The 17,130-nt window shown below is 39.8% G+C and overlaps 1 protein-coding gene across 4 annotated transcripts in view; it reads left to right on the forward strand.

Annotated features, from left to right (window-relative positions):
• SLC39A12 (solute carrier family 39 member 12) overlaps window positions 1-17,130 on the forward strand; it is an 82,173-nt gene that overhangs the window by 22,271 nt on the left and 42,772 nt on the right. For all 4 annotated transcript variants that reach the window (XM_073018768.1, XM_008002414.3, XM_008002412.3 and 1 more), the window contains exons 5-8: window positions 2,170-2,342; window positions 5,589-5,760; window positions 11,723-11,895; window positions 15,425-15,577. In XM_073018768.1, the coding sequence (XP_072874869.1) occupies window positions 2,170-2,342; window positions 5,589-5,760; window positions 11,723-11,895; window positions 15,425-15,577 (671 nt within the window). The remainder of the gene's footprint in view (window positions 1-2,169; window positions 2,343-5,588; window positions 5,761-11,722; window positions 11,896-15,424; window positions 15,578-17,130) is intronic.

Genomic DNA, 17,130 nt, shown 5'->3' on the forward strand with positions numbered 1-17,130 from the left:
TCGTCCAGTACAGAACTAGGACTCATGTAAAAGTTGCCGTTCTTGTGGCCTAGACTGCCTTTCAAGTTTATTAGCACCCCAGAGCACTTTCACCTGAGGTGGCAAGGCTTGTGGGGGAAGTCAGGTTCTAACTGCTAAGATCAGGGTTTCCCCTCTGGCTATGGCTGGTTTAAATGTTTCCTCCATAGGCAGATGTCAGCTGAGTTTGGTCCTATTTTCCTTTCTGCTATAACAGGACAGCATTGAGTTCAATGCCTCACAATTGCTGTGCCCTCCCACTGTCAGTGCCCAGAGATGCTCTCTGCACCACACTGCTGCTGCCAGGGATGCAAGACTGTTTTTTCTACCTCCTCAGTGCCTGTTTCAGTAATATGAAGTTAAAACCAGACACTATGAGGGCTCACCTGAAATTTAGTTTTTATGAAGGTGCTTTTCTTGTGTAAATGTTTGTTAAATTGGTGTCCTTGTGGGGAGATGATTGGTGGAACCTTCTATTCTGCCATCTTGCTCTGTCTCCTCCAGTTTTTTTCTTTAGCTCTTTGAATATATCATTTCACTACCTTCTGGTCCCCATTATTTAGATGGGAAGACAGCCATTAATTGTAGTGATGTTCCCATGTAGGTGATAAGTCATTTTCTTTTGCTGCTTTCAATTTTTTATCTTCTGTTGTAGTTGTTGTTTTTTGTTTTTGTTTTTGTTTTTTTGAGACGGATTCTCACTCTGTTGCCCAGGTTAGAAGTGCAGTGGTGCCATCTCAGCACACTGCAACCTCCACCCACTGGGTTCAAGCGATTCTCTTGCCTCAGCTTCCTGAGTAGCTTGGATTACAGGTGCCTGCCACCAAGCTTGGCTAATTTTTGTGGTTTTTTTTTTTCAGTAGAGAGGGGGTTTCACCATGTTGGCCTGGATGGTCTTGAACTCCTGATCTCAGGTGATCCACCTACCTCAGCCTCCCAAAGTGCTGGGATCACAGGCGTGAGCCACCAAGCCAGGACTCAAGATTTTGTCTTTGATTTTCAGCAGTTTGACTGTAATGTATCTGGCTGTGAATCTTTTTGTATTTATCTTACTCGGTGTTTGATATGCTTCTTGAGCATGTATGTTCAGGCTTTTATATCAGATTTTGAAAGTTTTGGCCATTATTTCCTCCAATATTTTTTCTAATCCTTTCTCTTTCTCCTTTCTCTGACTGCCAATATGTCTACATTGGTATACTTGCTCTTGTTACAGGTCTCCGACACTTGTTCTTTTTCTTTTTTCTTTCTGTTCTTTAGAATGAATTATTTCTGTTAATCTATACTCATGTTCAGTGACTTTTTTCTTCTGCGCTCTCAAATATGCTGTTGAATTCCTCTAGTAAACATTTTGTTTCACTTATTGTCTCAATATTCTTCAACTCCAGAATTTTCATTTGGATGTTTATATAATTTAGGTTTCCTTATTAAAAATTGCTATTAATTGATTTATTATTGTCAAACTTTCCTTTAATTCTTTAAATATAATTTCCTTTAGTTCCTTAAACATAATAGCTCCTTCAAAGTCTGTATTTGCTGGGTCCAACATCTGGAAATACTGGGATGTATTTATTGACTGCTTTTTATTTCTACCACTGTTGATAACATTTAGGAAAATTCCATTTTAATCATAAGTAAGAAGATGTATAAATCCATATAAATTTACTATTATATTTATTTCTTCTTTGTACAAATTATTTTTTAAAAGCCTAGAGCTATACTGAGGGAAACTAATCTGCGATCTTTAAACTGACTGCCATACCATAGTTGCATTTGAAAACAAGATCTAGTTTGTTTCTAGAATCTTTTCTCCCTTTCACGGCTTTTCTCTCTTTTGCATATACACTTAAAAGGAAAACAGTTTGATTGACTTAACTAAAGTAATAATTAATCTACGATGGATGTATAATGCCTCCAGGGAATAATTTCCTAAGATTAGGCCAGTTTCATCTTTAATTTACATTTTTATAGAAAAAGAAAATACTTGACTCAATGGAAGGCATTTTCATTGGTGGAAATGTCCATTCCATCATCTCTAGGGCTTAAAAATGATAATTCTTTGTAAGGGAATATCTATGCTGTAGCTATGTGACATTGTGACTATTCTGAACTTATCTATTCTATGTGACACCAGATTTTATATGAAATTTCTAGAACTAGACCAACTCCTCAACACTCTCTGGACCAGAAGTACTTGTATCAAAAAGGATAAAATCCATCAACTTCAAAGGAAACAAAACAGCATAATAACCCCTGATCGAGACTATTCTAATTTCTCTTCATTCATGGACGAAGAGTCTGAGGATGGCCCAATTTCCTGGGATCAGGTATTGCCATTGTTTCTCTTATGCAAGTATTTGCTACTGTCAAAGGAAGCCCAGCTGTGAAAGTTTTACTAGAGTTGTAGAAAACTTAAAGAATATTGTGTATTATCGTGAAAAGTAAAAATATTCTAGTTCCACATGTAGTTACGGTTTTCTTTTTCTAAAAGTGTATCTCTGTAGACATAAAAACGAAGCCAAAGTATATAGGGGAATAAAATATATCGCTTTTTCCTCCCTTGAGTTCAGATCGAATGAATTAATAATTAATTCAGAAAACATATTGAGCATTTTATGCACACCACTAATCATCCTGGGCACGAGAGATACAATGTTGAACAAAAATAGGCACATATTTTTGCTATTATGTATCTTAAAAGTTAATTTCTGTTACTTCTGCCATGTATAAAAGGCATCTGTTGAAGCTGACTCTTTCAAACTCATGTTTACTGTATTCAACTGCAGGTGACAAGAGTTGATTTCCATCTTAATCCATGTTTTTGAAGTTTCCTTAATTAGGGCCAACTCTCAGGAAGAGAGCAAATAGGGTCTCTTCGTGGAGACCTTATTTGAATAAAGAATAAAGGTTATTTCTTAAAATTTTGGGGTTACTTAAGGCATGCATCTTCTAAGAATGCTAATAATCATTTTTTTGTGCAAAACAAACACAATCTCTTCTCCAATAATTCTTCTCTATTCCAACACGTGTCTGTCTTTGTGATTCTTGATGGGATTCTAACGTGGGACACCAGATTTGAGGACTCTGCCTATATTATTAGGTCAATGGTTTTCCAAGGGTTGTGCCTAGGCCAGCAGCAGCAGCATCACCTGGGAACTTGTTGGAAATGTACATCCTCAGGCCCCAACCCGGAATCTACTGAATCATAAACCCCAAGAGTAGTGTCCAGAACTCTGTCTTTTAACAAGCCCTACAAGTAATTCTCAAAACTAAAGATTAGAAACCACTGCTTTTGAATATGTTTGTAAAGCTTCCATAGAAATCTGATAACATCAACACAAGTACAAACATATTTCAAAGTTACAGAGGAAGGAATAAAGATATTTTAAAGATTATTGCCTGCATAATCTAAATATTCATTTTCTTTTTAAAAAATAGGTCATGTTCAAAATTTTATAGAATATAATGAGTCCCTAGTAAGGACATTTATATTAGTGATTTCAGAAGAAACTTACTTAATGACCTAAATGGCACAAGAGCAGCAAGCAAAGATTAAGGGCACAGAAGTTTGTGATAGAATAAACTTACTCTGTGAGAAGGTATTCTAAAACTAGAAACTATTCAACTTCTTGACAACAAACTGCAGGAAGGTGCATAGTATTCTCTTCTTGTTTATTTCTCCATTCCTTTATTCACCAGTCAGGCATTTTCTGATAGGAATTGTATTATGAAACTATCATCAAAAGTTTGTTGCCAGTGTCCTTTTATTTTTGTCAATATTACTGATGATGAAATAATTAAATTCTGTCAATAACAAGTGGTGCAAAAGAGAATCTTGTCTTTGGTGTACATTATTTTGATAAAGGGAAAAAAACCACAAGTTTAGCTTTCTGTGGATGCTTTTTGTAGCAGAAACTTTCTGGAGTTCTTTCCCAATCCCCTACTGAGAAATGCCTTCCTCACCCACAGGAGTGAGGTTGGCACCCATGTTTGAATATCTTTATTCCATCTCCTACTACTTGGGCAAAACCGATTGAACTAAATGGACTCCTGACCCAAGAGATACCATCTGTGGCTTTGCTGAATCATCAGATCTCTCTCAGGACTTAGAGATGCAGCATTCTTGGGCTCTTGGAGTGAAAAGTCACTTTAGAGTTGGGGTTTATATGGCCGTGAGTTTATGAGAGAGGGCCAAACTGTGAAAGGAAATAGATCTATGGAAAGGGAAACAGGAAAAAGAAAATACTTGGCTCAGGGAGGGAGTGGAGGGCGGGGGCGGGAAGAAGGTTGTGGGCAGAGATCATGCATCTTTCATTTCCCAGCTTCAAGTTGTCATTCCTTACGAAGTGTGGGCATTCTTTCAGTCCCTGGGTTCTTTGAGACCATCTGTGCCTTTCTAATACAATCTCCTCTTGATTTTCTGATTTCAGTGGGTTCTGTTCCATGCACCCAAACATTTCCTGATCAAGATAAAACTTTTTATCCGTGAAATCATCTCTAAAGATTTTTATGTGGGAGAAAAAGACAAACAGCAACTGTGTCATCATTATTTACGGATTAGCAAAGTGCCTTTATTAAAACATCTCTAAATTATACAGCGTGGCACACCAACCCAGCTTTGCAAACCACTGATTTTTAAAACAATACCTTACTGATCGCAACTAAAGATCACAAAGACATTGCATCAGGGTCTTATTTCAATAGAAAACATCCATTTGTGAGAGTGAAACTACATACCACTCTCATTCACCTATTAAAACTTTTAAATTGTAATTTTTGACATACACAATGTCAGCCTTTATTCTGAGATGGACAAATGTCTTGTGGCCATTTTTAGAGACTATGGCATTTGTTCTTTACTTATTCTTCTCTCTCATAAATATGCCTATACAGTATGAAAACAAATTGTACAGATTTAGGTAAAAATTAGTAAAGTCAGTAAGAAATAATGATGTTTTCAACTGTGTGCGTGTGTGTGTGTGTGTGTGTGTGTGTGTGTGAAGAAGGGATGCCAATTGAGAGAGGTAGCTGTATCATTTGGTATTTACACAGCAGCTGGTTGACATAGCTTTACTTTCAAAAATTTTACCTTTACTTTTAGGACTTCTGAAAGTACACGTTTCCTACACAGGCTGACTAAATCAAACAGTATTAAAGACAGTGATTTCATGACCATAGGACTTCTGTTTATTGTATGAAGTCTTTGTTAACACAAATCTATCCTCATTGAAAAAGAACAAAAACATCAAAGTATCCTAAGGCTGCTGGTTAGAACACCACTCAACACATTGTAAAACACAATGTGTCTTTCTAGGAAAGAAAAAGTGTGCAAAACTCATACGAAGTAATGCTCAGAATGAAAATGAGATATTGCAGACTTTGGTCAGAGATTTAAAATATCCTTAGGAATCACATGTAGCTGAAAGTTTGCAAGGAAACACGTGTCATACTGGCTTCATGTGTGTGTGTTCTAGCCATTCCATCTAGAATTCACTCCTCAAGAATGACAACTGGTGGAGAATCTAGTTTAAATCTGCTGAGATTAGTAACAATGTTATGTTTTCCTCACACAGACTTGCTTCTCTGCTAGGCAGCTGGTGGAGATATTTCTACAGAAGAGCCTCTCACCCATTTCTAAGGAGGACTTTAAGCAAATGAGTCCAGGGATCATTCAGCAACTCCTCAGCTGCTCCTGCCACTTGCCCAAGGACCAACAAGCAAAGCTGCCACCCACCACTCTGGAGAGTAAGTTCTAGATCTTCCTTCAGAAAGTTGATGTGCACAATGTATGCAATAATAATACTAAACGCAGGATACTTATTATATACCAGGCACAGTTCTAAACATTTTACATTTATCAACTCATTTAATCCTCCTAACAATGCTACAAGGTAGATATTATTATTCCCATTTTACAGATGAGGAAACTGAGGCACAGAGTGATTAAGTGACTTTCCCAAGGACACACAGCTGGGAGGTGATGGAGCTGCCATTCAAACCTAGGCAAGCTGGCCCTGGAGTCCTTGTTTCTAACCACAATACATACTACTCTTCAATGAATATTTTATATTTGTCTATGGTTTATATGAATTAATTATGTCTTCTGTAGTTGACTCAATCGTGGATCAACATAAAAGGCCAGAGTTGAGAGGTGGCATGGTAAAAGAGAAAGCAATAGCATTGGAATCTGGAACGCAGAGCTGAGTCACGCCTTCTTTCCTCAGATACTTCGTGATCTTAAGCAATTTCTCCCCAAGATGGTTTCTTTTCCAGCCCAGTAGAAAGCAGTGATATCCTATAGGGGCTGCCTTTCTCACATCATGGCATGTATAAAAAATGAAAACACATTATGAGAAACCAAAGCTCAGTGGGCTGCTGTGGGATGAAGGTGACCCATCCAGGGAGATACCAGCCTCCCAGACGTAGCTGTCAGTCCCAGGAAGGGAAGGGGTCATTATGTGCAGTTACCTGTATCCCACTGAGTCATTGCAATAGACGAGATCTCTCTGAGGGCTTCACTGGGTACCCGTGAGGTTCAAATGGGATAACGTGGACAAAAATGTCTTCAGTAAATTTAAAGCTCTGTATATTTAAAAGACACACACACACACAAATGGTTGTTTGAGAACAAACCATGTTATCTAGTAAAAATGTGACAAGTAACTTATCATTGATATGAGGGCCTTAGATACATTATTTTCTCAGAGCTGTGTTTCTTTCTCTTTGAGATAACCTGCAATACCAATCATAGCTGAGCTGTTCAGCTACCCACCTCTAACTCACAGTGGATTCTGTAACATCAAGAGGCTTAACTGAAAATGTTAGGTGAACAAAAACATGCCAGGCCTAAATATCTAAGATTCCACATTCACTAAGAGAAAAAGAGCTTCATTAATAGTGAGCAGCTAAATAACTCAGCACTTGGTGGTCATTCAGTGAGGTTCAGAACACGGATGAAGACAGCACGGTGGCACCTAGGAGCATACCCGGGCATGTTTACATTCCTACCACCTGGCTTGGGGCTGGAACGTATAGGCTGCTCGGAAAAGGGTTTTGAAATTAAGACCTATGAAAAAAGTTGTATCTCCTCTCGAATGAACTTCTAGACACTTCTGGGGAATAGTCTTCCTGGGAAACATCCCAACATGTCACACTCACTAAATAATCCAGAAAGGGGCCGGGCGCGGTGGCTCACGCCTGTAATCCCAGCACTTCGTGAGGCCGAGGTGGTCGGATCACAAGGTCAGGAGATTGAGACCACCCTGGTTTATGCGGTGAAACCCCATCTCTACTAAAAATGCAAAGAAATAGCTGGGCGTGCTGGTGGGTGCCTGTAATCCCAGCTACTAGAGAGGCTGAGGCAGGAGAATGGCATGTACCCGGGAGGCGGAGCTTGCAGTTAGCTAAGATTGTGCCACTGCACTCCAGCCTGGGTGACAGAGGAAGACTCCATCTCAAAAAAAGAAAAAGAAAAAAGAATCCAGAAAGGCCAGGTGTGGTGTCTCACACCTGTAATCCTAGTACTTTGGGAGGGGCAAGGCAGGAGGATTGCTTGAGCCCAGGAGTTTGAGACTAGCCTGGGCAACATAGGGAGACCCCATCTCTACAAAAAGAAAAATTAGGCATAGTGGCACGTACCTGTGGTCTCAGATACTCAGGAGGCTGAGGTGGGCGGATCATTATAGCCCAGCAGTTTGAGGCTGTGGTGAGCTATGACAATGCCATTGTACTCCAGTTGGGTGACAGAGAGAGACCCTGTCTTAAAAACAAGAACCTAGGCCTGGCGCGGCGGCTCACTCCTGTAATCCCAGCACTTTGGGAGGCCGAGGTGGGCGGATCACGAGGTCAGGAGTTCGAGACCAGCCTGGCCAACATGGTGAAACCCCGTCTCTACTGAAAATACAAAAATTAGCTGGGTATGGTGGTGGGCACCTATAATCCCAGCTACTCGGGAGACTGAGGCAGGAGAATTGTTTGAACCCGGGAGTAGAGGTTGCAGTGAGCCAAGATCGCGCCATTGCACTCCAGCCTGGGCGACAGGGTGAGATTCCAACTGAAAAAAAAAAAAAAAAAAAAACCTACAAAAACATCCCTGACCTCAATCGAAAATGTTGCATTATGTGAATAGGGAAAGGCTTTAATTTCAAAAGTTCTTTTGAAATTATAGAAATGTATGATATTATACTGAAGGGAGGAGGACTTGGGGAGACATTATTAAGAAAATACTGTTCCGTATACTGAAACTCAACCACTAAGCACCACTTTTGAGTTTTTGGGAGTTTTATGGCCATGTACAAATTACATTTCAGATCTATTCAAAGTAGCTGCTCAGAAGTGGCTAAGAATTTAGTGGCCAGGTCAAGCTCTATTGTAATGATGGGAAACTTTAGAACCTGTCTGCAAGTTACCTCACGCCAATCAAGACTTCATGGCACCTATGCAGGGACCTGGGGTAAATTAGCAGAGTCCTGTGACCATAGGTCAGATACTTTATGGTTTCGAGGCTGTCCTTCCTACATGAAATCCAGTGAAATACGACCCATAGAGAATCTAAAAAGATTTGCTAACCTCTGAAGTTATGAAACATTCATTTTCCTGCATGGGTAGGAGCCCACAGGGGTAGGGGGTAGCAAAATAACTGAAGAAGTTTCAACTTTGCCTTTTGCCTGGGAAATGTCATACCCTGATTTGTCATTGTGCTTTCTTGGCATTTTCTGGTCTTTTGCAATTACCACTTCTCAAATGGGATGGCTTTAAATTTTATTAGATGTCCAGGTGCCCATGTTAATATTCAAATATCTTTAATTTATGTAATAAAAGAAAAGAATGGCATTTCCACATAGGGTCTATTTGAGGAAGAATGGGATATGAAACTTGGTTGAAGATTTTCAGGGAAGTTTCTATAACATGGGTATTTTTATTACATTAGAATGATGAAATAAATGATGATGTAGGTGTCTGGTCAATACATGACGTACAGTTTGCCATCTTAACCATTTGTATTTGCACAACTCAGTATATTCACATTGTTGTGCAGTAGATAATAGAACTTTTTCATCTTGCAAAACTAAAATTCTATATCCATAGAAGAACAACTCTTCATTTCACCTTGCTTCTAAACCATTTTCTAGGGATTCCATAGCAATGAAAATGTGGTAGTAGGGGTATGGGAATAGATGCTTAAAAGTTTTTTACCTCTTCTGAGTATACTACCAACTCTATTTTAATATTAGATCCCTGGGTAATTTAGAACTTATAGTTCAGTAAAGGTCCTCTTAATTTCACAAGACTATTTTTCTGTTACCAATTATATTATTAAAATGATCTAGGCTGGGCCTGGTGGCTCATGCCTACAATTCCAGCTCTTTGGGAGGCCAAGGTGGTGGATCATTTGAGGTCAAGAGTTCGAGACCAGCCTGGCCAACATGATGGAACCCCATCTCTACTAAAAATACAAAAATTAGCCAGACATGGTGGTGGGCACCTGTAGTCCCAGCTACTCGGGAGGCTGAGGCAGGAGAATCGCTTGAGCCCGGGAGGTAGAGGTTGCAGCAAGCTGAGATTGTGCCACGGCACTCCAGCCTGGGTGACAGAGTGAGGCTCTGTCTCAAAAATGAAAATAAAATAAAATGATCTAATTTAAAGAATGAACCTTTTAGAAAAATGCAAGAATGATGAGAATGAAATATTTTCTACTTTAACAAACTTTAAGAGGATAGTGTTTTTTGTTTTTTTTTTTTTAATTGCAATGACTTGTTAGTAATTTCTAAATAGGTAGAGAAATAAGCATTTGCTTTGAATATCCACAAGCCGATGAAAATCTCTATGTTATCTGTACTTGACTCTGAAAGCCATTTCCTCCTTCTCTTTTAATCTTATCTCTTCCCTTTTCTCCTTTATTTCTTCTCCCTTCATATACATATATATGATTCCACATATATATATGTGGAATGACCTTAGCATATGTATACACACACACACATATATATGTACATATGTGTGTGTGTATATATGTTTTTCTTTTGAATAACCTTACAAATTATACTTTATAAATGTTTTTAAAAAGGAAGCCTAGAAACATGAAATTCTAAAGATTATAAAAATCATTGCAATCATCCAAAATGTAGATTATTCAGATTTTTATTATCTACTGTAACACTTTCATTGGTCAGTTATCACCAATAACATCACTCATTTTAGTCACTGAAAATAATATTATTCTGGACATTACAAATAATTCAGACAGCTTTTGGAAGGAAGTTCTTCCAAAATGTGTACTCATTTTGTACACAAACATAGGTCTACAACAGGGCCAAACCTTATGCTTCCTATGTAAGAGCTACATTTTTGCCTTTGAGAAGTTTAAGATATGATTAAGTGAGAATTGTTACTAGTGACTGTCAGTGGATGTTGTAGTTTCAAGTGAGAGAAATTAATTTCTTTGAGGGTTGCAGGTGAGTCAGTCCCGGCTTGCCACAACAATTTTTAGTAAGCGGTAGTCAGAGTAACTTCCAAACAACAGGATTATTTGAAGAAAACCTTGTCTTAGTCCATGCTATAACAAAATACCACAAACGGATGGCTTACATAAACAACAGACATTTATTTCTCACAGTTCTGGAGGTTGGGAAGTCCAAGATCAAGGCGTTAGCAGATTCGGTGTCTGGTGAAGGTCGGCTTCCTGGTTCATGGACTGGTGAAGAGAAGAACTCCAGTCCCTTCAGCCCCCTGTAAAGGCCGTAATCCCATTCAACAGGGTGAAGAGTATATGACCTAATCACACCCCAAAGGCCTTACCTCCTTATACAACCTACCGCCTTGGTGCTTAGGTTTCAACACGTGAATTCTGGGGAGATGCAAACATTTAGACCACAGAAAATCTGTTCATTCTTTTTGTTAAAAATGTAAAAACTTTTTACTGCATATAACACTTATAAGACTGGGTGCTGTGTCTCATGCCTGTAATCCCATCACTTTGGGAGGTGAAGCAGGAGGATTGCTTGAGCCCAGGAGCTTGAGACCAGCCCAGGTAACACAGTGAGACCCTATCTCTACTAAAAATAAAAGCTCAGCCGGGCATGATGGCACCTGCCAGTTATCCCAACTGCAAAGGGAGCTGATGTGGGAAGATCACTTGAGCCTGGGAGTTCAGGGTTATAGTGAGCTACAATCACACCACTGCACCCCAGCTTGAGCCAGCAAAGTGAGAACCTGTTTCAAAAACAACAAAAATAACAAAACGCTTATTTAAAAATTCCAAATTGGGAGCAGTGGGCTCGCAACTGTAATCCCAACAATTTGGGAGGCTGAGAGGAGTGGATCACTTGAGTCCAGGAGTTCAAGACCAGCCTGGGGAAGATGATGAAACTCCATCTCTCCAAAAAACAAAACCAACAAACAAACAAAAAACAGAAAATGAGTCAGGCATGACGGTGTGTACCTGTAGTCCCAGGTACTTGGGAGGCTGAGGTGGGAGGAACACTTGAGCCTAGGAGGTGGAGGCTGCAGAGAGCTATGATAGTGCCACTACATTCCAGGCTGGGTGACAGAGAGATCCTGTCTCAAAATAAAAACAAAACACTTATTTAAAAATTCCATATCCCTACTGGCTGTTACTGTAAGACCGATTCTTCTGGCATTTTTGCCAACTAAGGCCGGAATGGAGGGCACTGGGCACTTACTGTGTTTATGATCTCCTTTGACTTAGAATATGGCTACAGCACGGTGGCTGTCACCCTTCTCACACTGGGCTCCATGCTGGGGACAGCACTGGTCCTTTTCCACAGCTGTGAGGAGAACTACAGACTTATCTTACAGCTGTTTGTGGGCTTGGCCGTCGGGACACTGTCTGGGGATGCTCTGCTCCACCTTATCCCTCAGGTAATCTGCTCTTTTCCATTTCAGATAAAGTTCGCTTCATTTCTCTTCACATTTAACCCCTGGAGGTATTTACGCCAAATTTTACTGGGACTTCGAAGAGAGAATATGGTGGCTGGTGTTTTCCTTAGAAAGAAATATTATTTCCCCAAAGCCCCTCTGCACTTGTAGAAGAGAAGAGATGCCCCAACATTAGGCTTGCCACATAGTAGTAGTGTTTTTGAAATAAAAGAAAAGGTGGCAGGGCATGGTGGCTCACGCCTGTAATCCCAGTACTATGGGAGGCTGAGGCGGGAAGATCGCTCGAGCCCAGGAGTTCAAGACCAGCCTGGCTGACGTGGTGAAACCCCATCTCTACTAAAAATACAAAAATTAGCTGCACATGGTGCATGCGCCTGTACTCCCAGCATTTTGGGAGGCCAAGGCAGGCAGATTACTTGAGATCAGGAGTTTGAGACCAGCCTGGACAGCATGGTGAAACCCCGTCTCTACTAAAAATACAAAAATTAGCTGGGCATAGTGCCATGCACCTGTAATTCCAGCTACTCACTCAGGAGGCTGAGACAGTTCTGAGCTTGAAGTCAAGAGGCGAAGGTTGCAGTGAGCAGAGATCATACCACAGGTTGCAGTGAGCAGAGATCATACCACTGCACTCCAGCATGGGTGACAGAGCGAGACTCTGTCTCAAAAAAAGTTGTCATTCAGGTAGTTCACCCAAGACCTGGTTGTTTAAAAGTCCAGAATCTCCCCATCTCCCTTTCTCTTGCTTTCTCTCTTTCATCATGTGATGTGCCTGCTTCCCCTTCACTGTCTGCTGTGATTGGAAGCTTCCTGAGGCCCACATCAGAAGCAGATGCCGACACCATGCTTCCTGTACACCCTGCAGAACCAGGAGCCCATTAAACCTCTTTTCTTTGTAGGTTACCCAGCCTCAGATGTTTCTTTATAGCAACGCAACAATGGCCTAATTCACTTGTCCTTCTTTCTATTCTGCCCAGAAGGCTGTAGCTCCTCAGCTACCTTGCAGGTTGGATTTTTCTTTGCGGTCAGCCAATGAGGGGCACAACGGAAAACTCAGGGGAGGAGGAGAGAGAGGCAGAGGTGTTTGTGCCCAGCTCCCTCCCGGCTCCGGCACCTGCTCTAGAAGTGGCTGATTTGTCATGGGCTACGTCTCCAGTGGACAGCGTCCCCACAGCTCTGTGGCTCACTGGCCTTCCTCCCTTTTCCCTTTCACCCCTAAGGGTGGCAATGCTTTCCTAGGATGCCTCTGGGTGCCCATTATCCCTTGTTTATACCCTTGACCCTGCCCACCTCTGTAATAGTCTTATCTTTCATGTCTCTTTATTTGAGCCACCACAGTGGAATTCTCCTTCTTGCCTAACAGTGTCTAAATTTATCTTATGGAGCAGGTAAGCATCAGGAGGCTGCCTCCTGTTAACATGTGCTGAGGCTCTTTTTCAGAAAAGAAAGGAGTAAAACCTGAGTTGAGGTCATCTACAGACGAGGTTTTCTCTTCCCTCTGAAATCTCTTACCGGGGATAATGATGGTGGACCAATGATCCCCACTCCAGCAAAGCCTGAGCTGGTTAAAATTTTCCACAAGCCTCTGGCAATTTCCTGCAGGGTCACTCTTGTTGCTTAGAGGCTCAATTGTTATTCAATGCTCTGAAAATCACAAAGGGAGCATTGGAAAAATAAAACCATTATGAGTTTTAATTGCCCTCATAATCTAATATCCTGGAAATATTTCAGGGCTTATGATTGACTAGAGGCGGTGGCCGAGGCCTTTTTTCTAGGTCACAGCAGTGGTAGCAGAATTATTTACTGCCTAGGAGCCTGGGAAGCAGAAAAAGGCTCTCAGATCAGACTGAGTCTCCCCTAAACAGGGAGCCCACAGCAAAGGTGGACTTGAGGATGGCCACAACATGTTACAGAGGAGAACTTAAGAGATTAGCTGGGTTTCACGAAATTTTGTAGACAGTTTTTTTTGCTTAAGAAAAGAGACGAGGTTCAGGCGTAGTGGTTCACGCCTGTAATCCCAGCACTTTGGGAGGCCAAGGCAGGCAGATCACCTGAGGTCAGGAGTTCGAGACGAGGCTGGCCAACATGGCGAAACCCCATCTCTACTAAAAATACAAGAATTAGCCAGGTATGGTGGTGAGCGCCTGTAATCCCAGCTACTCAGGAGGCTGAGGAAGGAGAATCGCTTGAACCCAGGAGGTGGAGGTTACAGTGACCCGAGATCGTGCCACTGCCCCGGGCAACAGAGCGAGACTCTGTCTCAAGAGAAACAAAAAAAAAAAAAAAAAGGGAGAGAGAAAAAAAAGAAAACACAAAAGAGACAAGGAAAGATGCAGGACAAGTGTGGCGGTATGCTAGAAAAATCAGTGATCTGTGGCAAGTTTTCAAACGTCTGCACAGAAGTGAGAAAAACGCTACTCATATGATTGCCTTTTTTAGTCAGCTAAATTTGTTCAACTGAAAGATCTACATTTTATTTTGAGATCTGGGGTTTTTCTTCTGTTTTATGATATTACAAATGTTCTCTATTTTGTGCAATAATAATCATTAGAAGTATTAGATGGGTATCCTTTAATGTCCTTAGGCAGAGAAAAAGTTGACTAACATATATTGCTTTTTAGTGATATTTACATACACAATGTATTTAGGTAGATACATATGTATACTCACATATTCACACGTACATATATGTATGCACACCTAAATGGCTATATGCATATATGTATGAATGTATATACATACAATCTATACACATATTATTTCTTGTTCCTTTTTAAAATTTAATGGTAACATTCTAAATCTGGAAACCATTTATGAGCTACTTCATAAATTGCCTTCTCTAAGAGAAGGGATATGGTATAGAATGATCTACTGGCTCACAAGAAATCATGAGGTTGACCAGTGGAATGACTCAACCAATGGGACGAGTCAATTACAGAAGAATTCCCAACACATTTCTTGTATTCTTTTGTGTCCCAGATACCTGACAAATATTATCAGTCATACAGTATGCTCCCAATGGAACAAGTCTTCAAGGTGGATTTCTTACTTATCTGATATTTAATAAAAGTTTACTTCGATTACAATGGGGCATGAGAATAAACCCCAGACGAAATATAAAATATATTAATATTTTATGAGGCATTGTTGTACAAACAGATGCAGATTGGACTTCTGAAAAACAATTTGGCCGAAGGACTGAGTTTGTATGAAAATCTAGGGTACTTGCAGAAATAAAGCTTAGGTTTCATTCTGTTCATTAGCACAGGCTATTCAAAACTCTCTTTTGTTTTCTGTTGTACACATTTTATTTGACCCTGGTTAAAGCGTGTAGTGGAAGTATTCACACACCCAAAAGCAAACTGGACTTTTAGTGATTGTGTTAATAGTTGTCATGGCATTTCCCAGAGTGAAAATTAAATATATTCAACACTGGGCCTGATATTTGATAGTTAAGTCATCAAAAGTTATGTCCTTCTTCCTTTCTGCCTTTTTTTTTTTTTTCCTGAAGGTTCTTGGTTTACATAAGCAGGAAGCCCCAGAATTTGGGCATCTCCATGAAAGCAAAGGTCATATTTGGAAACTGTTGGGATTAATTGGAGGCATCCATGGATTTTTCTTGATAGAAAAATGTTTTATTCTTCTTGTATCGCCAAATGACAAGGTATATTTTTATTTGTCTTGTGCTTTAAAGTCTTATAATACATTCATCTGTTACTTCAGAAGTACTGGTTCAAAAGTAATGAGGTTACCTGTGTAAGGGATGCCTAATGGAATGCTGATTTCAAGAATACACAGCTCCTTCTAGTAAGATATTAATTTTTTAAAACATCTATTCCTGGGTAGTTAGTGTAGTTGTTATGACCTTTTGTTCAACCTTCATGGTTGGTTTATGAACTGGGCACCATTTTATGTCTGGGGACTGAAGGGGTCCAACGTTCTAGCTACTAATCAGTGTTTTGCATATCTTTCTTAAATCACATGTCATTTTCTATCTTAAAGGCATTTAAAATTACAAAAATAAGCAGGTTAGAAATTTTGAAATTTGCGGCACATATTTTTTCAGCTTTAGTAATTTCTTTTATTATGCCAGTAGCTGATAAATGTCTACACATATGGGCCGGGTGCTCTGGCTCACGCCTGTAATTTCAGTACTTTGGGAGGCCGAGGCGGGCGGATCACCTGAGGTCAGGAGTTTGAGACCAGCCTGGCCAACACAGTGAAACCCTGTCTGTACTAAAAATACAAAAATTAGCCAGGCGTGGTGCTGCACGCCTGTAATCCCAGCTACTCGGGAGGCTGAGGCAGGAGAATTGCTTGAACCAGGGAGGCGGAGGTTGCAGTGACCCGAGATCGTACCACTGCACTACAGCCTGGGTGACAGCGAGACTCCATCTCAAAAAACAAAAAGAAAAAAGGAAAAAATAAATAGCACGTATTGTTTATAATTCCTAAATTTGTTCAAAATTCTGCTTTATGAATCAAAAAATAAAATGAATTTATAGATGGATAGAGGGATGATAGATGGATACATGATAAAATAGGTTTAATAAAATAATCATAGGATCCAGGAAGTGGATAGCTCTATATTTACATTACAATACAATTCTTTCAGCTTTCTATATATTTGAAAACTTTTTAGCAATAAATAGATGTCATGAATTCAAATAGACTACAAGTCACCTTTTGTAAAAGTTTTCTAATAAAGCAGGACTTTTCTTTGGCCTGAGGCTCAAACTAGGATGCTATGGTAATTTGGAAATTAGGAACGCCAACTTCTATTACAGTACTTACTCTAAAAGTTTAGGAACTTACCCTTCACAAAAGAAGTTCTAATCTCCAGAAGCATTAAAAAAATAACAAATCCCCACTTATACCCAATGGATTAACATTTCTGGGTTGGGAAAACTAAATTAGAAAGGCAACATACCAATAACTCAGTAGTTAGAAATCCAGTATGGTAATGAGTGAAAGAAATTCTGAACATCCAAAAATGTAGAGTTTATTCAGATTGTTTATGGGCTTGTCAGGGAGTTTAAGAGCACATGAGTTTTAAGAGCATAATTTCAAGATTTATAATATTGCCTAAAATAAAAGGAATGCATATGTTTTAGGAACTGCAAATGCTTTCCTTGAAAAATATATTTCCAGAGATGTTATTTTAGTAGTCACAGGGTACAATATACTTTTTATTATTATCATTGTGGTATCTCCAGA

This window comes from Chlorocebus sabaeus, chromosome 9 (genome assembly GCF_047675955.1).
Source record: "Chlorocebus sabaeus isolate Y175 chromosome 9, mChlSab1.0.hap1, whole genome shotgun sequence".
Lineage (NCBI taxonomy): Eukaryota > Metazoa > Chordata > Mammalia > Primates > Cercopithecidae > Chlorocebus > Chlorocebus sabaeus.